Below are 24,649 nucleotides of genomic sequence, written 5' to 3' on the forward strand. Positions count from 1 at the left end.
TTAGCATTTATTTACATCGTGTATATCGCCTGTCACACGCGGATTCCGCGCTTTCACCCAACGCTGGAGCGTTATCCGTGTGTCATCATTGTGTAAGTTCCCTACAAGACTGCGACAAATCTGGGTCACGGATCGCAGCGGCAAGCGATGAGATCAGACAGACATGACAAGTTGCCATTTCAGTCTTTTTATATGGAATTGTAGTCTGTAATCCGCTCAGTTGTCAGAGACGTGAGCTGCGGCAGCTGATAAGAAGCGCGCGTCCGACCCGGCCTGAACTGCTTACTGTGTATTCACAAACACCGCTGACAAAACCAAGCTCCAATCTTCTTGTTTTGTTTTCTTTAACCACTTGCCCTCCAGAGGATTTATCCCACCCCCGCTTCATGCCCAGGACATTTTTCGCGTAAAGGCAACTGACAATTGCGCACCCAAACTTAATTTAAGTCCTTTTTTTCCCCTACTAATAGAGCTTTCTCTCGGTGGTATTTGATCACCTGTGCGGTTTTTTTTTTTTTTTTTTGCGCCATGAAAAAAAAACTACAATTTTGAAGAAAAAAATCAATATTTTTGACTTTTTGCTATAAAACATGTCCACTAAAAAAATGTAAAAAATAAAATTTTGTCATAAATTTAGGCCAAAATGTATTCTGCTCCGTGTCTTTGCTAAAAAAAAAATCCCGATACGTGTAAATTAATTGGTTTATGTGAAAGTTGTAGCGTTTATATATACTGGGATTTTTTTATTTTTATTAGTTATGATGGTGATCAGCGACTTATAGCGGGACTGCGGCCGGCATTCTGACACTGGGGGGAACAGACTTGGTGTCACTGACATCCCCAGTGACACCAATATAGTGGTCAGTGCACTGGACACTGGACGGGAAGGGTTAACGTGGGGCAATCAAAGGGTTAAGTGTGTGCTGTTTTACTGTGGACTGTGTTAGTGCTTTCAACTGTAAGCACACTGCTTTGCATGGCTCTGTTATGCAGAGCCATACAAAGCAGTGTGCAGGAGCTGACAGGGGAGAGATCTGTATTTTTTACATACAGTTCTCTCCCTCCATCAGTAATGGTCCACAATCACCGGGTGCCGGCGAGTAATCGCTGGCCGGGACCCGGTGATTGACATCCAAGGCTGCGAATAGTGGCGCGGGTAGGGCTGGTGCGCACGCGCCCCCTACCTGGGAATGCAGAATTGTGTATATATACATAATTTTGTGCACCCCTGTAGCAGTATATCTGCTATAGAGCGGCTGGAAAGCGGTTAACTTGCTGCACTCACTTGCTATAAAAGATGTATTTTTGGTCGATCATCAGATTGATTCTATGTAGAGACATTTTGGTTCTGAGTCCTGGGATGTATCTCTGACCAGTTCATGTCTGCCGAACCCTCTACTATTCAAAACCAAAACTTCTGGAATTTGACAGCTCAAAGCCAGGGGGCTGGGCTTAGCACCAGGTTGGGTGTGGCTTAATGGGGACTTAAAAAACCAAACCATCATATACAGTCCAGGATTGACATCCAATGGGCTTCAATTGCTGGTCCCTCCGCGACTGAAGTCGCCAATTTATTTGCCGTGTTTTGAGGTCCGGTATCAAAGGTTATGGCGGCGTATACAGTTTCCGGGAAACCGTCGTTTGATCAGCGTAAGTGCGGTCCACATGGTCACCTGACCGAAAGAGACAGACATTACGCTGGATTGTGACTCGGGAAAAGACAACAACAAAAGTGACTGCAGAGCTCAGTCTCAGTCCTATGAAGACTGGATGAGCGTTTTTTTTTTTTTTAAGCTGAACTGCTCCTGTACTGTAAAGTATTCCAAAAATGAAAGGATAGTGACATCCAGCTAATTAGAGAGACGTACGGACATCCCACCGCGGAGGGCAGGGTAGAGAGTGTTGTTTTATTATTAATCACTAGAATATGGGAGCCGATGTGTTTCACACAACCCCCTCCTTCATCAGGGCCTATATATTCTGTACCCCCCTTCATCAGGGCCTAAATATTCTGTACCCCCCTTCATCAGGGCCTAAATATTCTGTACCCCCCTTCATCAGGGCCTATATATTCTGTACCCCCCTTCATCAGGGCCTAAATATTCTGTACCCCCCTTCATCAGGGCCTATATATTCTGTACCCCCCTTCATCAGGGCCTATATATTCTGTACCCCCCTTCATCAGGGCCTAAATATTCTGTACCCCCCTTCATCAGGGCCTAAATATTCTGTACCCCCCTTCATCAGGGCCTAAATATTCTGTATTCCCCTTCATCAGGGCCTATATATTCTGTACCCCCCTTCATCAGGGCCTATATATTCTGTACCCCCCTTCATCAGGGCCTATATATTCTGTACCCCCCTTCATCAGGGCCTATATATTCTGTACCCCCTTCATCAGGGCCTATATATTCTGTACCCCCCTTCACCAGGTCCTATATATTCTGTACCCCCCTTCATCAGGGCCTATATATTCTGTACCCCCCTTCATCAGGGCCTATATATTCTGTACCCCCCTTCATCAGGGCCTATATATTCTGTACCCCCCTTCATCAGGGCCTATATATTCTGTACCCCCCTTCATCAGGGCCTAGGCTCACATCAAAATATTAACCACTTGCCCTTCGTTACATTTTACCCTCTTCTTGACCAGACCATTTTTTGCTATTCACCACTGTGCTACTGTAACTGGCAATTGCGCGGTCATCCAACCATTGATTTTGTTTCACACAAATAGAGCTTTCTTTTGGTGGTATTGATCACCACTGGGTTTTTTTATTATATAAACAAACAAAGAAAGACCAAACATTTCGGGGAAAAAAAATCTTCTTTTGTTCTAAAACATATCCAAAAAAAAAAATCCTATTTCTTTTAGGCCAAAATGTATTCTGCCTCATGTCTTTGGTACAAAAAAAAAGAAAAATCCCAATAAGTGTGTTAGTTGCAGTTGTAGTGTCTACAAACAATGGTATATATACTGGAATTGACACTGCTATAGACACTATACTGGTAATGCCAGTGATCAGCGACTTCTAGTGGGATTGTGATAGTGTGGTGGGCAATCTGGCGCTAGCAGACATTAACTGGGAGGGACGCTGATACCACTAGTGACACTAATACAGTAATCGGATATAATACTGCACTCTGTACTAATGACACTGGCTGGGGAAGGGTTAACACCAAGGAATCAAGGGGTTAACTGTTTACCTCTCACGTGTGTTGCTGTTACTCACAGATCTGGCTGTTTTTTCTCTTCGGTTTTCAGAGAGAAGAAACAGATCGCTGCTCTGTACTGATAGTTTCAAAATACTAACCACAGCTTACAAAGCCATCCACAACACTGCCCCTAGCTACATCACCGACCTCATCCGCAGATATCGCCCAAATCGCCCGCTCCGCTCCTCCCATGATATCCTCCTCTCCAGCTCCCTCATCAGCTCCTGCCACGCTCGCCTCCAGGACTTCTCCAGAGCCTCTCCCATCCTCTGGAACTCCCTACCACAGTATGTCTGGTCAGTCCCCACCCTGTCTGCCTTTAGGCGATCTTTGAAAACCCACTTATTCAGGGAAGCCTACCCCACCTCTACCTAAGAACTGTACTTGAATCACCTCCGCCAGATCATCCCCCGCAGCTATCACCTTTTGTATCCCCTCCCCCTTCCTTTAGATTGTAAGCTCCACGAGCCGGGCCCTCCTATTCCTTCGGTACTGAAATGTATTGTAATTGTACTGTCTCCCTTATATTGTACAGCGCTGCGTACACTGTTGGTGCCATATAAATCCTGTATAATAATAATAAACACTGGACTCTGTTCTGTGATTGGCCACAGCTGTGCTAAAATCATTGGTTGTAAATTGCTAACGCACACGTGCTGTGTCCAATCACAACAGGGGGCTCATGCATACGTGCCACAAATCCGGGAGAAGGTCGGCAAGGTATGTTTACGTTGCCAAGCTTGCCCTTGCGGCCTGTTCGCAGTAAATCTACTGTGCGCGGGTGGCAAGTGGCTAACTTCTGCATGTACTCCAGTGTGAGTCTTCTTGCTGTACTCACAAATGCTGACATCTGAAGCCCTGATGAAGGGGGTGTGGGAACCCCCGAAATGCGTTGGCTTTTTTTCCCATTGATAATCACTCTGCCCCCTTACCTCTGAATACATTTCTGGTGTTGTATTGCTGCGTGTGTTCCTCCTGCTGATGGGTCTTCATCTCCTTCCCCAGCAAGTTTCGTCTCTGACCCTTTCTCTTTTCCCGCTTGTTATTCTCAGGATTCGTCTTTGTAATGTAGTTGTTGCTTCTCTCTCACAGTTACACATCTGAGCTTTTTTACGAGGGAAAGTTAATGGCCAGCGGGAAGCAGCCGTCCCACAAAGACTTCTATCCTCTCACCTTCTTCACTGCCCGAGGAGAGGACGTCCAGGAGAAGAACAGCACGGCTTTCTATAACAATGCTGAGGTACGACCCCCTTCCTGCACCTACCAACCTTCCTTGTGTTCACAACATGGCTGCCGGCTGGCTAAGCTCTCCTGAATCCTGGCAGCTGCAGCCCTTCCTAATACCATAACATATATTTTCAGCTCCTATATTTAACTACTTTACTCTGGCGCCTCCCCGCACTTTGAGTTTCAGAAGCCAGGAGGTGGGGCGGGGTTTTAGGATCATGTGAGCACCGTGATTCGCCGTCACGGCAGTCACATGATTGGAAAAGGTCCCGAGCGCAAGGGGAGATTGGGACCTTTCCGTGAGTCACGGATGTATGTGCTGGGAGCATGCAGGGCGCACGCTCTCAGCACATATGTATTTTCTAATGGCATGAAAATATGCGACCGCTCGCCGTCAAGGACCAGACTCCGAGAGGCCGCATATTTGCGTACACCCGGCGTCAAAGGGTTCAACTAGCTTATTTACCCGATTTTAGGGCTCGTTCACATGCCGGGCCGCTGTTCATGTTCAGAAATGAGCAAGAAAGTGCAGCGCTAGATATTATCATAAACATTCTTTAAATGTTCAAAATTCAATGAATATAAATAATCATACAATAAATACACAAAACAGTGATAATCGGATGAACAGTCCCACGTGAGAGATCCTGTGGAGTGTGGCAATGTGAACCAGCGAACATGAAGTGACATCCATGACAATCCTCCACCACTTTGCCCTCACCCGAGATGTCATTGAATAAAGCCTGGAAACAATCTCCCTAGGGAATGTATGGCGGCTCCACTATGGAAGAATCCTGCCATCTTGTAATATGGGATCCTAGGAAAGGTGCTCACAGTACACAACCCGGAAACAGCGTATTTATTAGCATGTCCTGTACAAGGTGCTGATCTGCTCTCCGGCCGATGACATGCACTTCTGAGGACGATTTGATTTGAACTTTTGATGGAGGTCCATTGCCACATCAGGAATCTTGTACTGAGAAATCCTATTCTGTCTCTCCAATCTAAGCATTGAAAGTGTGATCTCTTTAACTTACAGTTGTGATGAGATAGCGATAACTCCAATCTTAGTTGAATAACACAGGCAGTGACTCGATCAGATGACATCTTGTAGATCTTGTGAAGTTTATTCCATAAACTGAGAGAATCTTACAACAATGAACATCGGATAGGTCAAAAGATCATAATGTGATCTGCTTCATGACATGAGGCTAGAAGCTGAAATGCATTTCTGGGAAAAGGGGAGGGGCTGCCTATACAGCATTAACTAAACCAAAGGAAAGGGAGGAGCAGAGACAAAATATAAATAACACTTAAAGGCATATGACAGTCATGTGCAGCATGACACCTATGCAGACGTCGATTGAATGCATGTAGTCAGGAAGTGGCTGCAGGAAACATGGAGCACTGACTTGTAACAAAGGATAAGAAAAGGGACTTGTTTTATGTTTACTTGTCATATTGTAGCTTGTTTTTCTTTCTATACGCCTTTCTTGTGTAGTAAAGATCTCTTCCCCCCCCCCAAGGTGTTTGAGGTGGTTGAACGTGTGGAGGAGCTGAGGCGGAAGTGGCCGGTGGCGTGGGGGAAGCTGGACGATGGCAGCATTGGTGTAGTAACGCCATACGCAGATCAGGTGTTCAGGATCCGAGCTGAACTGCGCAAAAAGCGATTGTCGGAAGTCAGCGTGGAACGAGTATTGAATGTGCAGGGTAAACGCCATTTCCATTGTTCTTGTCCTTCCATTCTGTATATATCACAGGTGCATGATGTTGTTCTAGAAGGAATAGGACATGGAAGTGATTTTTGTGTCCTGTGTTTCCAGGGAAGCAGTTCCGAGTCTTGTTCCTGAGCACAGTGAGGACTCGGCATACCTGTAAACACAAGCAGACCCCCATCAAACGCAAGGAGCAGCTGCTGGAGGATTCCACAGAAGACCTGGACTATGGCTTCCTGTCCAACTACAAACTCCTGAACACCGCCATCACTCGGGCCCAGTCCCTGGTGGCTGTGGTAGGAGACCCCATCGCATTGTGCTCCATCGGAAGATGCAGGTAGGCTGTTTTTATGTATCTCCTCCATTTGTGGGAAGATGATTGTAACCTGGTGCATAAAGGCCGTCTTGGTATTGCTTATGTCAAACCAATATTTGGGGCCCCCATACTGACATCTACAACCATCAGGCTATATCCTCTGTCATATGTTAGGTTAGACAGCAGGTGAAGTTACCTAATGAGCCATTATATATCCGTATTTATAAGGGTATGGATACTTGAAGCTGAATTCCAGGAGTTCAGCAGCTCTGCAAAAAGTGAAGGCACACTATGAGTTCCAGTTTTATTGAAAAAAAAATGAATGTCAGCAGCTACAAAAACTGTAGCTTCTGACTTAAAAAACAGCCACTTACCTGTCCCTCGATCCCGTGGGATCCTCCCTGCAGCTGTCCGGTGTTCACATGCCTGATGAAGGGGTCCTACGAGGCTCAGAAACATTGTCTTGCTTTAACTATGTGATTGTTCATTAAAACTTTTGGACCCGTATTGATGATCCTCGGTGTGCTGGTGACATTCTCCTTCGCTGATTCTGTTCAGTTCCAGCCGACAGTCGCTGCACCACCCACTTATACACACAGCATTTGTAACACTGGAACGTGTGTGTTTGGATTGTACACTTGCTTTCCGGTGTTCCCGCCACTGGCACCTTCAGTGTGGGTACCCGGCTTGCAGCTGAATGGCCCCGTAGTGTTCTGGGACCTGTCGCATGTCCCAGAAAACTATGGGGAGGGAGGGTTGTAGGACAACGTCCGCTTCCAATCGCCTAGACGATCACAGCAGAAGTGGAAGGCTGGTACCTGTCCATTTCGGGTACCCATCTTCCCCACAACCCTCCCTTTCTCGCTCAACTATGGTACCAATCCATAATGGGGAGTGGGGGACCAGTCTTTAAAGCGGATCTTCCCTCTTTTGGGTGGAGCTTCGCTTTAAGTGCAATTAGGTGTGTGTCATCTTCGGGACCTATGTCTATGACTTGTATTTGTCATTTTTTTGCACTCCCGGAGGACACTCTCTGGCTGTGAGAGGAGAGCAGCACACACAGCAGCTTTGCCTGCCCCTCCCCTCTGCTGCCCTTTCACAGAAACCTTTGTATTTTTGTGAATGAGTTTACATAATACAAAGCCTTCTGTGAATGGGCAGGAGTAGAGAGGGGTGGGCACAGCAGTTACAGCGACTCTGCTTTTGAAGAAAATCCACAGTAAGAAGCGTACACTTTGGATATTTTCCTATATCTTTTTTCCATCTTCATAAAGCTCCATTACCTTGTTAAGCAGGTCTTTTAACAGTTCTTTTTCTGCTCTCCATGGCTCAGTATCTGGCCAGCTCAGTGCATCCACGTGAGAGCCAACAAAGTCATTGACTATTTATGCACGGGCATTAGTAGCAGTTTAAAAAGCCACAGATGTGGGAAATGACCCTTTAATTGTCATTGTTCCCCGTGTGTCACCTTGTGTGTCTGTACCAAGGCTGAACATTCCAGGGGAGGGAAACTTTGTTCAGGGAATTGGGGGATTTCTGTTATGATTTAAAAAGGAGCCAAACAACTATGATAATAAATGGCTTCATATCATCACTGTCCTCAAAAGACAGTTTTTTGTCACTATCAGTCAGATTTTCAATTTCTGTGCCAAAATGTCACCATTTCTGCCAGAGGAGGGAGACTTTTGAGCACACCTGTACATTTAGGTATAATTTTATAGTCCCATTGTGAGTCATTTGTCATATAGCCATACTGCTGTCAGCTTGCTTTTCCGTATTTGATTGTTACTGATATGTAAATACTTCCCCTTATCAGAGAAAACGTGACTACGCCTTGTCTTCATGTGTGTTCGCGGTGATCATTGTACATCCTATCCATAGCATTGCGGGGTCAGGTGACCTTTAAATGTAATACGTGCAGCAAGGATGGGATGTATCCGCTGCGTGTTCTGAGCCATTCCTCTTTACCAGCCAAGGCTAATTGGACAAGATAGTTAAGCGGGACTGTGCGGCTGGTCAGAGCATGAAAACAAATCATCTGCAGACATAGAGCTTCCCCATCAAAGGACCGGCAGAAGCAGTGCTGCAGCGGGGTCAGAAAGGCGGACCGTGCCTTGGCCGCTGCGGTCCCTCTTCTGATCTTCTCGAACGCCTGCCGGGTGTCAGCGCAGAACCCGCTCTATTTCCAGGGAAGACCCGGAACATTTGTTTGGATGGCTTGCAGCTGACATCACAGAATTTATTGGAAGGGCCTTTGGCAGAGGCAGAAAAGCGACCTATTGTGACACATAATGAGGAGAATATAGGAGACGGTGAAGGAAATTGGGGTGATTACTGGAACTAATGCTTGAAAATCATTTGCAGTGCCAACTTCACATGGTGTTCCATGTTTTCAGCTTTGCAGGGAGAAGAAAATGCTTGATCATCACTCTGTGTACAGAGCTCTGTGTTGTTTGTAAACACAGGGCTCTGTGCTGTGATTGGACACAGCTGATCAGCAGGTCTCAGCCATAAATCATTGGCCGGGACCTGCTAAAATCACGCGGTGTCCAACCAGGCCCGGGAGACAGCATGCAACGTTTTTTTTACGTTTATGAGCCTGCAGCGGTCCCTCAGTCACAGTAAATTTACTAAAAAAAAAAAAAAATTGATTTTCAGCAATCTATATAGACAAGGTGCAGAGATGAGAATTAGTGCCTGGTCACACCGCTGCGATTGGGGAATTGAAATTGCATCTGATGAATGTCGGTGTGTGATTTGCTGCAGCGCGATTTCCAGAGTAGTCCTCGTGTGACTTTTTCTGCATTTTTTTGCGATTTCACATACATAGAATATAATGGAAATCGCAAGAAATGGTTGAAAATTGCAAAGTTGCAAAAAAGTCTTCAAAAATTGCAGACAAATCGCACGATTTTAAATTGCAGCGGCGTGACCTGTGACTAACTAGCATTCATGTAAAATCTGAAAGAAATACAGAAATAACAAAAGGCCAATGAGCACAGATTTAGCCATGGATAGGAGTACAAATGTGTCACCAAACTACTGCCAGAAAAAGCTATTAGAGCGCCCCCCCTCTGCTACCCCATAGATTTCAGACCGGTAACAATTTAACATGCTAATCAGAGCAAACGTCTAATTTCTTAGTCTGGCCATACACTATACAATATTCTGCCCAATTTCCTTTAGATTTACCTTCAACTATGTAGTACAAGGGCCCGCCTAATTGGATACAACTGAAAGTGTTGCTTTTGGTTTGACCTCTTATATGGTTTTTGGTAAATCTAAAGCAAAAATCTCAAGAAAATTGAATAATGTATGGCCAGCCTTGGCCGCCGACACCCTTGGGTAAGTTGCTGTGTTGTAAGTTACACGATGACGTGTTATTCCAGACCAGCAGAAACAAGTAAATAATTTATGTTGCCGCGTCTTTATTGGAATGGAGTTTTTCTCCTGAAAAAAGGCCTCCTGTGGGGTTGTAGGGGAAGGAGCGCTTCATAAACAATAAGATGGTAAGACAGATTTGTAACCGCGGCTGGTTTGGGATCACCTCGTCTGACTCTACCCATGCCGCTCCAGGCCGTACACGCCGGGTGGATGACACGTACACACTCCAGGCGGATGACACGTACACACTCCAGGCGGATGGCACGTACACACTCCAGGCGGATGGCACGTACACACTCCAGGCGGATGGCACGTACACACTCCAGGCGGATGGCACGTACACACTCCAGGCGGATGGCACGTACACACTCCAGGCGGATGGCACGTACACACTCCAGGCGGATGGCACGTACACACTCCAGGCGGATGGCACGTACACACTCCAGGCGGATGGCACGTACACACTCCAGTCATTAGGAGAGCCTGTCTTCGCTGTGTTTCGGTGTTTAGCATGAAATCGTTGGCTGAGAACATTTCAGGCTGCAGAAGTCATTAAATATTTATCACCTGGTTGGCTGGCACAGTTTCAGGCCTCTCCCACCCGCCTGACATCAAACTAAGAGAGCGCGGCAGCCCACGCTAATTAGCCGCTTCCTTTTCTAACCGAGCCACAGATGTTACAATCCAGTCATCCGGTCCTCTGGTTTTACTTGTTTGAAATCAGATCATTTGATGGCCACTTTGGGGGTTATTTACTAAAACTGGAGGGTGCAAAATCTGGGGCAGCTCTGCATTAGCCAATCAGCTTCCAGGTTTTATTGCCAAAGCTTCATTGAACAAGCTGACGTTAGAAGCTGATTGGCTCCCATGCATCGAGTGCACTGGATTTCGTAAATCTCCCCCAATGTGTGAAGCGTTTTGTGGTTCTGTGTGTAGCTTTATTTAAGAAAAAAAGTGAAGAAAAAAAAAAATAAAAAAGCACAGGAATGCATCAAAAGCACACCACACCACATCAAAAACACGCATGCAAATACTCATCCGGGCTGCGTTTCCTACAGTGTGAATGGCCCTAAAGCAAGGTATTTAGGAATACTGGGCCCATTACCTGCCCACACAGACAAATGCTTGATCATGGGAGCACAGCCCTGCTGATAAGAGTCCCGTGATGCCACATACATGGGTAGGTCAGTTAGTATGCAGCTGTATATCCAGTATGGAACACGTATTGATCATGTATGAGCTTTATTAGGCTCATGGTTCCACATTTCATACAAACGTATACAATTATCTGTCTCATTGACAGGACTTTATCCCTTGTCCTCATAAACCAGCCTGTCTTTATGCACTCCTATCCATCCTTGTTCAGGTGCCGCCATCTTGCTCAGACTGGACATGGTGTGTTGATTGGACGGCTGTGCTGACTCTGCTGGGACTGTTCGGCGTGTGAAGCAGACAGATTTCTGTATGTTCTATCAAGTTTTCTTCCTTTTCCTGACCCTCTTGTCTCTCTGCAGGAAGTTTTGGGAGCAGTTCATCACCATTTGCCATGAGAACAGAAGTTTGCACGGTATCACGTTTGAACAGATCAAGGCCCAGCTTGAAGCCTTAGAGTTGAAGAAGACCTATGTACTGAACCCATTGGCACCGGAATTCATCCCGCGGGCGCTCAGACAGCAGCATTCGGCCAATGCCGGCAAACATCAGCAGTCCCCTCCAAAGGTAACTGGTGTCCATCAAAAGCTGCTCTTCACTCAGTGCCTGCAGGCCTGGCGAATGTGAGGCTGATCGGTTTTAGTTTTGTGTCTCGGGATGCAGAGGCATTGGACTCACCAATCTACGCTTTATATTCTGCAAATTAAAGTGGAGTTCCAGCTGAAAAATAAAAAATAAAAGTCAGCGGCTACAAAAACTGTAGCAGGTGACTTTTAAAATACAGCCACTTACCTGTCCCTCAGTCCAGCCGTGTCCTCACCACGGCTGGTTTCACCGGCTGTCTTCTCTCCCTGGCATCTTTAATGTGGGCACCCTGCTGTGACAGCCAGGTGCCCTCTGCGCAAGAAGCACTGTGCTTTGTGAATGGCCCCGTAGTCTTCTGGGGCCTGTCAAGCACCCTCCTCCAACCCCCGCTCCCCAAAGATGCTAATCCTTAATGGGGAGCGGGGGATTAAGACTTAAAGTGGAACTTCTGCTTTTGGGTGGAGATCCACTTTAGTTTGTTTACTTGCCCATAGGAAGACGACGAATGTTTTGTACATCACCTAACACTCCTTCCAGAAGCCTCTGGGTGGCATTTCCTTCTGGTTCTTTTATTGAACAGCATCCGAGCCCCCTGGTTCCACAAGTGTATGATACCCTTACTGTCCTCCTTTGGCACCCCATAACTAGACAGGCGCACTACTTGGGTACCCTTTCCCTCTGCGACCGCTTCACACTATGCAGTGTAGGACACCACATATAATTCGCACAGGAGTCGCACTATATTTCTGTGCAAATTACATGCAAATGTCTATGCGGTGCAATGGGAGTCACACATTTTTATGGCTCACATCGCATCCTCACCAAAAAGATGCAGGACCCTTTTTTAAATCCACACCTGAATCACATCGCATAGGTATTGTCACCCATGTGATTTCTGGCAGTCGCGTTGTGATCTGTTTCAGGGTGTCATTAATTTATCACCGACAACCGCAGCAGATCCCATGAAGGTGATGCGATTGCAATGCAGTGCGGGAATGCATAGGATTTGCAGTGTTTCCCGCACCGCATTGGTGTGAACTCAGGATTAAGCAGCTTCCTGGTCTCATGGCTCCAGCTCAGGATGGGAGATATAAAATGTGGGTGATTGCCGCAGTTTTTTCATTAGACATAACACTCGCAGTGGAGTGTGGTGCCCTCTGAAGAGCGGTTTTCATTCAGATTGCTTTTCAGAAGGCCTTTGACAGACGGTGAGGAGTCTTTGACTCCTCACTGCCTGATTTAAAGTGGTCATTCTATGCACAAATGTAAAAAAACCTTCTGTGTGCTTCTCCCCCAACAGCCGGGGGCATATTTACAGTGGGGGAATCAAGGCGTTTGCATAGGGCGACATTTTTCAGGGGGGTGGCACCCCCCCAGAAGAAGGGACACGTGGGAGGTGTCATAGCATGGGGGCTATGTGAGGCACTGCCTGAGCTCTGCCATGGGACTCAAGAGAGGCTGCGGGCTGCTGGAGGGTGTAAGTAGTGGCCGACTCTTGTTCCCATACAGGGACAAAACTGGGCTTTTCTGACCATGTCCCCAGGTATAGGCGAGTAATGGAGGAATATCTCTGTATCTTGATCCAGTGATGTGCACGGGAGCCTCGGCTGTCCTGCTTCTCTCTCTCCTCATTGGCTCAAACACAGCAGCTAGAGCTATTGACTTCTGCTGCTGTCATTCACAGTCAGTGAGCCTGTAAGGAGAGAGCAGGAGGCGGGGCTGAACCACGGCTCTGTGTCTTATGGATGCATAGAGCGGGGCTTGGGAGCGAGCACGCACCAGTGCCTACATAGCAAGCTGCTTGCTTTTGGGGGCACTGGTCAAAAGGGAGAAGCCAGGAGCACTAACAGGGAACCCCAGAAGAAGAGGATTGGGGCTGCTCTGTGATAAACCATTTCCGAAGCAGGTAAGTATGACAAACCTATATAGTGATATTAAAGGTGTGTCATACTTACCTGCTTTGGAAATGGTTTATCACAGAGCAGCCCCAATCCTCTTCTTCTGGGGTTCCCTGCTGGCGCTATTACCCTATAATGCTGCACTACTGTGCCACAATCGCATGATTCTGCACGCTTGCAGTGCGGCCTTATTAATTTTTACCTTACCTTCTATACATTAAGGGAAATACCTGAGTGCAGCTCCCCAGCCCCCCCTTACACTTAACCTGAGCCTGACCTTGTTTTAGCATTGTGCCCGAGAACAGCAGCTCTCTCCCTCCTTATAGGCTCAGAGACAGCAGAGGGATCCATTGGCTGCCCACTGATGTCTTTTAGAGCTAGTGAGGAGGGAGCAGGGGGTGGGGGCAAGCTGCACTCTGTGTGTGTGTCTATGGACACACAGAGCCGGCTCAAGAGCGAGCTCACTTGAGTGCAACCATAACAAGTGTCTTGCAATGGTAGGCACTTGGCAGGGGGAGGAGCCAGAAGCACCAGTGGGGGACCAGAGGTGAAGAGGAGGACTGGGACTGCTCTGTGCAATGCTTTATTTTAGAAAAAATGTAAGGATTTGCACGGTTTAGTAGGCAAGTTTGGCAGGAGGTACTACCGGTCTGGCTCTGCACCCTGAACTAAAAACGCTGCTGTCATTAGGCAAAGCATTGCGGCATCTGTACAGCCCCGTCCGGCTGTATAGACACAGTTGGGTGGCTGGTGGGTGGTAAAACCGCAGCTCAGCTGCCTGTGTGAAAGAGCACTAAGAGCCCCAGTGTGTTTTCATGTGACGTGGACACCGGTTAAGAATGACAAATTAAACATTGGTTACTTGTGTTTCCAGGGCAAAGGTCATCACAATCAGAATGAGCACTTTCAAGGCGAAGCAATGGGTAAGCTGACTTGTTTCTGATTTTCCTGAGAAGGCGAGAGACCACAAGGCCCCACATATTGACCTCTCTCAGCATAGATGAAGGCTAGGTTCACATCTGTGCGGGTGGTGCCGCTGCGGATCTGCCCAAAAATCTGTGCAGCCGCTGTGCCACCCGCACAGAGCTTGTTTTTTTTCCACATCAGCTCTGTTACCCTCTTGACACCTTTGTGTAGTAACGTGTAGGCCTTAGACATTGGACTATCACAGACCTTCAGTTATTATTATACAGGATTTATGGCGCCAACAGTTTGCTCAGCGCTGTACAATATAACGGGAGACAATACAGATCAATACAAGAGGGATAGGAGGGCCTGATCCTGGGAGCTTACAATCTAGGAGGGAGGGGCCTGATCCTGGGAGCTTACAATCTTATAGGGAGGGGCTGATCCTGGGAGCTTACAATCTAATAGGGAGGGCCTGATCCTGGGAGCTTACAATCTAATAGGGAGGGCCTGATCCTGGGAGCTTACAATCTAATAGGGAGGGCCTGATCCTGGGAGCTTACAATCTAATAGGGAGGGCCTGATCCTGGGAGCTTACAATCTAATAGGGAGGGCCTGATCCTGGGGGCTTACAATCTAATAGGGAGGGCCTGATCCTGGGAGCTTACAATCTAATAGGGAGGGCCTGATCCTGGGAGCTTACAATCTAATAGGGAGGGCCTGATCCTGGGAGCTTACAATCTAATAGGGAGGGCCTGATCCTGGGGGCTTACAATCTAATAGGGAGGGCCTGATCCTGGGAGCTTACAATCTAATAGGGAGGGCCTGATCCTGGGGGCTTACAATCTAATAGGGAGGGCCTGATCCTGGGGGCTTACATTCTAATAGGGAGGGCCTGATCCTGGGAGCTTACAATCTAGGAGGGAGGGGCTGATCCTGGGAGCTTACAATCTAATAGGGAGGGGCTGATCCTGGGAGCTTACAATCTAATAGGGAGGGCCTGATCCTGGGAGCTTACAATCTAATAGGGAGGGCCTGATCCTGGGAGCTTACAATCTAATAGGGAGGGCCTGATCCTGGGAGCTTACAATCTAATAGGGAGGGCCTGATTGTGGGAGCTTACAATCTAATAGGGAGGGCCTGATCCTGGGGGCTTACAATCTAATAGGGAGGGCCTGATCCTGGGAGCTTACAATCTAATAGGGAGGCCCTGATCCTGGGAGCTTACAATCTAATAGGGAGGGCCTGATCCTGGGAGCTTACAATCTAATAGGGAGGGCCTGATCCTGGGAGCTTACAATCTAATAGGGAGGGCCTGATCCTGGGAGCTTACAATCTAATAGGGAGGGCCTGATCCTGGGAGCTTACAATCTAATAGGGAGGCCCTGATCCTGGGAGCTTACAATCTAATAGGGAGGGCCTGATCCTGGGAGCTTACAATCTAATAGGGAGGGCCTGATCCTGGGAGCTTACAATCTAATAGGGAGGGCCTGATCCTGGGAGCTTACAATCTAATAGGGAGGGCCTGATCCTGGGAGCTTACAATCTAATAGGGAGGGCCTGATCCTGGGAGCTTACAATCTAATAGGGAGGGCCTGATCCTGGGGGCTTACAATCTAATAGGGAGGGCCTGATCCTGGGAGCTTACAATCTAATAGGGAGGGCCTGATCCTGGGAGCTTACAATCTAGGAGGGAGGGGATGATCCTGGGAGCTTACAATCTAATAGGGAGGGCCTGATCCTGGGAGCTTACAATCTAATAGGGAGGGCCTGATCCTGGGAGCTTACAATCTAATAGGGAGGGCCTGATCCTGGGAGCTTACAATCTAATAGGGAGGGCCTGATCCTGGGAGCTTACAATCTAATAGGGAGGGCCTGAACCTGGGAGCTTACAATCTAATAGGGAGGGCCTGATCCTGGGAGCTTACAATCTAATAGGGAGGGCCTGATCCTGGGAGCTTACAATCTAATAGGGAGGGCCTGATCCTGGGAGCTTACAATCTAATAGGGAGGGCCTGATCCTGGGAGCTTACAATCTAATAGGGAGGGCCTGATCCTGGGAGCTTACAATCTAATAGGGAGGGCCTGATCCTGGGGGATTACAATCTAATAGGGAGGGCCTGATCCTGGGAGCTTACAATCTAATAGGGAGGGCCTGATCCTGGGAGCTTACAATCTAATAGGGAGGGCCTGATTCTGGGAGCTTACAATCTAATAGGGAGGGCCTGATCCTGGGAGCTTACAATCTAATAGGGAGGGCCTGATCCTGGGAGCTTACAATCTAGGAGGGAGGGGCTGATCCTGGGAGCTTACAATCTAATAGGGAGGGCTGATCCTGGGAGCTTACAATCTAATAGGGAGGGCCCTGATCCTGGGAGCTTACAATCTAGGAGATGTGTGACAGGATTTCTGTCTGCTACTTATTATGAGCTCCTCATTTATTATCTTGTCATTCTTTATGACACCTATAGAAGCATGCAAGGCCTAGATAATGATTCGTGTCATACTTCGCTCAGATAAATATTGCACTGGTGATAGGAAAATTGATATTCTAAGCTTTTTGTTTTTATTATTTTATCCTTTTTTCTGTTGTAGTTCAGCCCAACCCATCTGTGCTGATTGGCAACCCTATCCGAGCGTACACGCCTCCAATGGGTCCACACAACAACATGGGCAAATCTCCGAGCCCCGTGCAGAGAATAGATCCCCACACCGGTACCAGTATCCTCTACGTCCCGGCTGTCTACGGGGGGAATATGGTCATGTCCGTTCCTTTACCTGTAAGTACCTGCTCCTCTGATTGGTGCCCTGCACAGGGATTATAATGAAGATTTCAGCTAGAGTATTTGATTCTTACAGAGAGGGAAAGTCCATATGTAGGGTTGGTGATATTAACTTTCCTATATTCTGTGGCTTTAGTGCCTGTGCAGAGCTTGCGACCGTCCACCATGCCAGGTCCCTGTTTTATTATGATTATTATTATTATTATACAGGACTTATATGGCACCAACAGTTTGCTCAGCGCTTTACATTATGGAGGGAGACAGTACAGTAACAATACAGTTCAATACAAGAGGGATAGGAGGGCCTGATCCTTGGAGCTTTTATAGGTACATATAGACAAAAAAATGAGCCCCTTCAGGTTTGTGACCCATTTCATTTTATTTATTTATTACAGGTACTTATATAGCGCTGTCAATTTACATAGCGCTTTACATATATATTGTACATTCACATCAGTCCCCGCCCCCGAGGAGCATACAATCTAAGGTCCCTAACTCACATTCATACATACACATACTAGGGACAATTAGACAGGTGCCAATTCACCTACCAGCATGTCTTTGGAATGTGGGAGGAAACCGGAGTACCCAGAGGAAACCCAAGCAGGCACAGGGAGAACATGCCAACTCCAGGCAGGTGGTGCCATGGTTGGGATTCGAACCAACAACCCGAGTACTGCCGGGAAGTGCTAACCATTTAGCCGCTGTGCTGACCTTTATGTCTGGTGATTGCCTTTATTGGCTTGTTGAAGCTGAACAGCAGGCAATCCACTAAATATACATAACTTATATGAAGGCTGTTTTACCTGCCAAAGGAGTTGTATTTCTGTCTGTCCAGTCCTGAGAATTTTACAGCACCGCCAGCACAGCTGTTTGACATAGCATATCTCCTTTATCTTTGCTGCAGTTAAGAGAAATGCGGGATTAAAAAAAAAGAAAACAATTATACTTGCCTATGTGGTTGCAGCATTTATCTGTCAGCTGTCATTTGCTGGCTCTAAGACCAAGAACTGAGTAATCACGTGACCGGTTATCGCCACTGATTATAGAGCAGTGACTGTCAGTCATGGCTCTCTGCCTCCAGAGCACTCATTGGCACACTGGGCTGGGGAGGAGGTGGCAGCGGCTGGCTCAGCCTCTCAAAGGTGAAAGGCTGAGCCAGCTGCCAGTCAGGCATCTGGGTGCATTCCGTCATTATTGTCTGGATTCCTGCAGAACTTAGACCATCTCTGAGACATCAGTCACTGAGTCTGGGTCACAGGAGTGCAGAAATAAATGCATTGCTGTGACCCACAAGAGATTTTGGTCATGCTTCTCTTTAAAGTAACACGTGTAGGTCTCCGCCCCCCTCCCCGGCCAATTTTTGGCTTGCAGTTATTTTGCTCTTTCATATTTTTTTTTTCAGTCAAGGCCCTTCACTACATCTCTTACCAATAGGGTCTCACCCTGGCATTTGGAGTGACCTGGACTGAATGTTGCCAGGATAGCCTGGAAGTTACCGATTGGCCACTGGGTTCCTCATGGGGCACTTTCCAGACTCTGGCCTGGTAAAAGTTAACTGTGGAGCTCTTTTCTGGGCCAGATCTATAGGTGTTGTCTCAGCACACGCCCTTTCTCTGAAAATTCAAGTGATTAGGCCAGTTGGGCTGAGGGCCAGGAGGTACGCATTTGCATTGGTCGCTGGACACTCTCCCCCTGCTTTCAAAGAGCCACGTGGAACTTAGTTTGTTCTTGCTGCTCACCTGCACTTACTTTGGCGTCCCCAGGCCCTCCAACCCACTCCTCCGCCTAGCTGGTCAGGGTTTCATGAGTGCCTGAGCTTGCCCATGAGGAGGCCGTCTACTGCTCTTACAGCCAAAATAACTGATGCAGTGCATGCCACTCCGAAACTAGAGGATCTGCCTTTTGAGTCTTCCAGTGCTGTCTCTAGCCGAGACTCCTAGAGTCAAAAGGACTTTATCTTTGCACCCACTTTTCCAACTCTGTGGATTCTGGAGACTCCCCCGAACTTTTATTAGTCTTATAACGGTTTGGTGGGGATTTTGTACAGAACTAGTCTATTCCCACTATGGACCTGGCAGTGTCCCACCTTACAAAGGCACTTAGTGTTTGTGGTGGAGCGTGCCCCTGTCTGCCAGTCAATAGGCTGTTTGAAGGCCCTTCCTTAGAGCTCTGTTCTCCCGTGCTGCTCCTGCCCTCCCAAATCCTGGCTTGTGACCATACTTTGTCAGGCTATGACCGATCAAAATCCTTTAAAAAGATGCTTTGATTTTATTGAGTGTCTGCAGCAGATGGCTGTGGTGTTAAATTTCAGCTTCAGTGGTCTTCTGGGAGCCTCACGTCTCATCTCTTGCATGTATCTCATGTTGGTAAATATGCATTCGGCACTTTGGTTGCTGGAATGCAGAACTCCTGTGCAAGAAGCATTTGATTCCCTTTTCCTCTGAAAGAAAATGTCTTTTCAGATCACCTTTTGATATCTTGAATGCTACTGGTGGCAAGAGCAACCATTTTCCTCAACAAAAGAAGCCTAAGGAATGAGCTGGAGTCTTTCTTCTATTCAAACGTTAGGAAATTTCCTTTTTCTTCTTCCCTCCTTCAACCTCCTCATTGAAATCCTCGAACTCTCCAAGGGGTCAGCATTTGTTGACCTTCACAGTTACTTGGACAGCTTGTTTCTTAGTCACTTTGTTGTAGAATATCCCCAGACTACACCTGGTGTTTCACTCCTTGCCCCCGCCTCAGTTTCCCACCTCCAGCCCTTTGTATCACTGTATAGGCTAGCAGATCTCCATCTAGGCCTCTTGGATCTTCTGCATCTAGGCCTCTTGGATCTTCTGCATCTAGGCCTCTTGGATCTTCTGCATCTAGGCCTCTTGGATCTTCTGCATCTAGTCCTCTTGGATCTTCTGCATCTAGGCCTCTTGGATCTTCTGCATCTAGGCCTCTTGGATCTTCTGCATCTAGGCCTCTTGGATCTTCTGCATCTAGGCCTCTTGGATCTTCTGCATCTAGTCCTCTTGGATCTTCTGCATCTAGGCCTCTGGGATCTTCTGCATCTAGGCCTCTGGGATCTTCTGCATCTAGGCCTCTGGGATCTTCTGCATCAAGGCCTCTGGGATCTTCTGCATCAAGGCCTCTGGGATCTTCTGGATCAAGGCCTCTGGGATCTTCTGGATCAAGGCCTCTGGGATCTTCTGGATCAAGGCCTCTGGGGGATCTTCTGGATCAAGGCCTCTGGGGGATCTTCTGGATCAAGGCCTCTGGGGGATCTTCTGGATCAAGGCCTCTGGGGGATCTTCTGGATCAAGGCCTCTGGGGGATCTTCTGGATCAAGGCCTCTGGGGGATCTTCTGGATCAAGGCCTCTGGGGGATCTTCTGGATCAAGGCCTCTGGGGGATCTTCTGGATCAAGGCCTCTGGGGGATCTTCTGGATCAAGGCCTCTGGGGGATCTTCTGGATCAAGGCCTCTGGGGGATCTTCTGGATCAAGGCGTCTTTGTTGCAGTTCCTGTAGCAGAATGGTTTAGTGGTTTCTATCTTCTTACACCAAAAGAGGGCATTCGCCCCTTTCTGGATCTGAAGGCTCTCACTGCCTTTATTCAAGGCCAAAATTTTTAAATGCGATCCACCAGACCGGTCATTATCTACCTTCACCAGGTAGACTTTCTGTCTTCTGTGGACATCAGTGATGCTTACTTGCATGTCCTCAACTTTTCTGCATAACAGCTATTCCTACACTTTGCTGTGTACCCCCCCCTGCAACGCTTCCGTCCTCCCTCTTCTGCCGGCTGCTTCAGGAGATCTTCAGGATGGAGAGTGGGGGAAGGGGCCGGTAAAAATGTCATTATTCTTCCTTTTCTGAATGAACAAAGTCAGTGATTGGTACTGATCACCCACTGTGTTCATTTATAAACGGAAGCATAGTAACTAAAATTTATTATGATTCAGTTATGAATGACTAGGAACCTTTGACACATTCCTCAATTCCTTTCTGCAGCCTCAGCTGCACTGCAGATGAATGAACAGGAGAAACGTGAGACTTCAGGGCTTTAGACCCCTGATAACTCACCAGAGACCCCCCAAACAGCATTGTGGGAGAAAATTTAAAAAGTTGCAAAAAAAGTTTATAAAAAAAAAAAAAACAGACAAATTTCTAACTGAATTAAAAATAATTAGCCACGCTCACTGTTTACCATGGTGTGCTCTGCGCACCACACGTCACCATCTCCCTGGTAGGGGCCCCAGTGCAGGCCAAGGGCCCATAGTGCTATTAAAGTGGCACTGCCCTTTCAGCCTTTTGTGGTTAAAGTTCCTCTGTGACTGCAAGGCCGTGTTTTGTCACTGTTCTGCTCTCTGAGGAACGAGGGGACAGCCTGTGAGATCAGACAGTTTACAGGAATCGCCATTGTCAGAATTCATGTGACTTCCCATCCCTGACTCTCAAGCTGAAGAGTTGGGCTGCGAGCAAGTAAAGCGAAAGAAGCCGGCAAACATGAATCTTTCATGAATTCATTGAAGGCTGAATGTTTTTGCATAAACATAGTTGGGACCGGTTCTCGTCAAGACTTGAGGAAATCTTAGCTGCCACTTGTAGATTTACTGATGATGTTGACGATGATTTCCTTTGGCAAGTAACAACCATATAAAGAAGTCGTCCATGAACCTCCATCACATCCGAAATTGCTGTCATACTACCTCATTATAACTTCAGGAAATCTACAGACAAAAGAAAATCCTCTCCCCGCTGTGTGCTGCACTGTGCTCTGAATATTTTCACGCACGGCGCGTTTTACAGCCTGATCCCATGTGATTTCAACTGCTGCTGACTCGCGGTGACTGCACGGCCCGGAGCGAATACAAGAGCAGATTACCATGGCAAATGTTCGTTCAGCGCACCACCATCCTCCCCTTCACCACGGCGTTAAAGGTGCAGAGCCGTATTGTACACGCATCACTCCTCTACTACAGACACGCTTCACGCCTCTACTACAGACACGCTTCACTCCTCTACTGCAGACACGCTTCACTCCTCTACTACAGACACGCTTCACTCCTCTACTACAGACACGCTTCACTCCTCTACTACAAACACGCTTCGCTCCTCTACTGCAGACACGCTTCACCCCTCTACTACAGACACGCATCACCCCTCTGCTACAGACACGCTTCACTCCTCTACTGCAGACACGCTTCACTCCTCTACTACAGACACGCATCACTCCTCTACTACAGACACGCATCACTCCTCTACTACAGACACGCTTCACTCCTCTACTACAAACACGCTTCACTCCTCTACTGCAGACACGCTTCACTCCTCTACTGCAGACACGCTTCACTCCTCTACTACAAACACGCTTCACCCCTCTACTACAAACACGCTTCACCCCTCTACTACAAACACGCTTCACCCCTCTACTGCAGACACGCTTCACTCCTCTACTACAAACACGCTTCACCCCTCTACTACAAACACGCTTCACCCCTCTACTACAAACACGCTTCACCCCTCTACTGCAGACACGCTTCACTCCTCTACTGCAGACACGCGTCACTCCTCTACTACAGACACGCTTCACTCCTCTACTGCAGACACGCGTCACTCCTCTACTGCAGACACGCTTCACTCCTCTACTGCAGACACGCGTCACTCCTCTACTGCAGACACGCGTCACTCCTCTACTGCAGACACGCTTCACTCCTCTACTACAGACACGCTTCACTCCTCTACTGCAGACACGCTTCACTCCTCTACTACAGACACGCTTCACCCCTCTACTACAAACACGCTTCACTCCTCTACTGCAGACACGCTTCACTCCTCTACTACAGACGCGCTTCACTCCTCTACTACAGACGCACTTCACCCCTCTACTACAGGCGCGCTTCACTCCTGTGCTGCAGGCGCGCTTCACTCCTGTGCTGCAGGCGCGCTTCACTCCTGTGCTGCAGGCGCGCTTCACTCCTGTGCTGCAGGCGCGCTTCACTCCTGTGCTGCAGGCGCGCTTCACTCCTGTGCTGCAGGCGCGCTTCACTCCTGTGCTGCAGGCGCGCTTCACTCCTGTGCTGCAGGCGCGCTTCACTCCTGTGCTGCAGACGCGCTTCACTCCTGTGCTGCAGACACACTATATTGCCTGCAGTATTGGGCCGCCGGTCTTTCCACACACATGACCTTTTAATGGCCCCCCAGTCTTAGTCCGTAGGGTTCAATATTGAGTTGGCTCCGCCCTTTGCAGCTATAACAGCTTCACCTCTTCTGGGAAGGCCGTCCACAAGGTTTAGGAGGGTGTCTATGGGAAGGTTGGACCATTCTTCCAGAAGCACATTTGTCAGGTCAGGCACTGATGTCGGGGGAGGGGGCCTGGCTCGCAGTCTCCGCTAATTCATCCCAAAGGTGTTCTATGGGGTTGAGGTCAGGACTCCGTGCAGGGCAGTCAAGTTCCTCCACCCCAAACTGGCTCCTCCATGTCTTTATGGACCTTGCTTTGTGCACTGGGGGGCAGTCATGTTGGAACAGGAAGAGGCCATCCCCAAACTCCTCCCACAAAGTTGGGAACATGAAATTGTCCAACATGTTGCCTTAAGAGTTCCCTTCACTGGAACTAGGGGGCCAAGCCCAACCCTTGAGAAACAACCCCACACCCTAATCCCCCCTACACCAAACCTTACACTTTTTTTACATATAAAAAAGTAATTTTAACATATATTTTTACATATGCTTGTAAATGCGTTCCAAAATGTAGATTTGTATTTTTAAAGACATACAGTATATTTGAAATGTATTTTTCATATATTTTGTAACGCATTTCAACATGCAGAATATATATATTTTGAAATATATTGAATACGGCCAAATTGTAGCATTTCAAATATATCGCAATATATTTGGAAAGAATATTTTGCAAATATATTTCAAATAAATTTTTCTTCCATGTGGGCAACCTTTGCTCGGGAACAATAGATGCATCCAGCATGTTTCAGGGGAAGATTCCCCCTTCTTTAGGGCTTGGACAAATATTGGTGATACAGTCGGGGTGAAATGATATGGAGAACCTGAAATTAAAGTGGTTGTAAAGGCTCAAGGTTTTTTACTTCCTTCATCCATTTCATGCATGAAGGTAAAAAACCACCCCTGTGCAGCCCCCCAATACTCACCTAAGCCCCTTCTCGATCCAGAAATGTGCACTGTTGTCTTGGCTATCCCAGGACTCCCTCTCCTTATTGGCTGAGACTGCCGTGGGAGCCATTGGCTCCTACTAATCACAGCCAGTGTGCTAATGAGAAGAGAGAGGAGACGGGGCCGAGTCACGATTCTGTGTGTGAATGGACACATGGAGAAGCGGCTGGGAGTGTGCATGCCCGGGTGCCCCCATAGCAAGCTGCTTGCTTTGGGGACACCTGACAGGAGGGAGGGGCCAGGCGTTTCGGCGGGGGACCTGAGATTAGGAGGATCTGGGCTGCTCT

At 47.7% G+C, this 24,649-nt stretch overlaps 1 protein-coding gene across 1 annotated transcript in view; it reads left to right on the forward strand.

Annotated features, from left to right (window-relative positions):
- HELZ (helicase with zinc finger) overlaps positions 1 to 24,649 on the forward strand; it is a 115,680-nt gene that overhangs the window by 71,863 nt on the left and 19,168 nt on the right. Inside the window, exons 19-24 of the mRNA XM_089661465.1 lie at positions 4,309 to 4,456; positions 5,970 to 6,153; positions 6,267 to 6,495; positions 11,373 to 11,577; positions 14,368 to 14,416; positions 16,995 to 17,179. Of these exons, the coding sequence (XP_089517591.1) occupies positions 4,309 to 4,456; positions 5,970 to 6,153; positions 6,267 to 6,495; positions 11,373 to 11,577; positions 14,368 to 14,416; positions 16,995 to 17,179 (1,000 nt within the window). The remainder of the gene's footprint in view (positions 1 to 4,308; positions 4,457 to 5,969; positions 6,154 to 6,266; positions 6,496 to 11,372; positions 11,578 to 14,367; positions 14,417 to 16,994; positions 17,180 to 24,649) is intronic.

Source organism: Staurois parvus, unplaced genomic scaffold, assembly GCF_062004578.1.
Source record: "Staurois parvus isolate SC_StPar_1 unplaced genomic scaffold, SC_StPar_1.0 ptg001344l, whole genome shotgun sequence".
Taxonomy (NCBI): Eukaryota; Metazoa; Chordata; class Amphibia; order Anura; family Ranidae; genus Staurois; species Staurois parvus.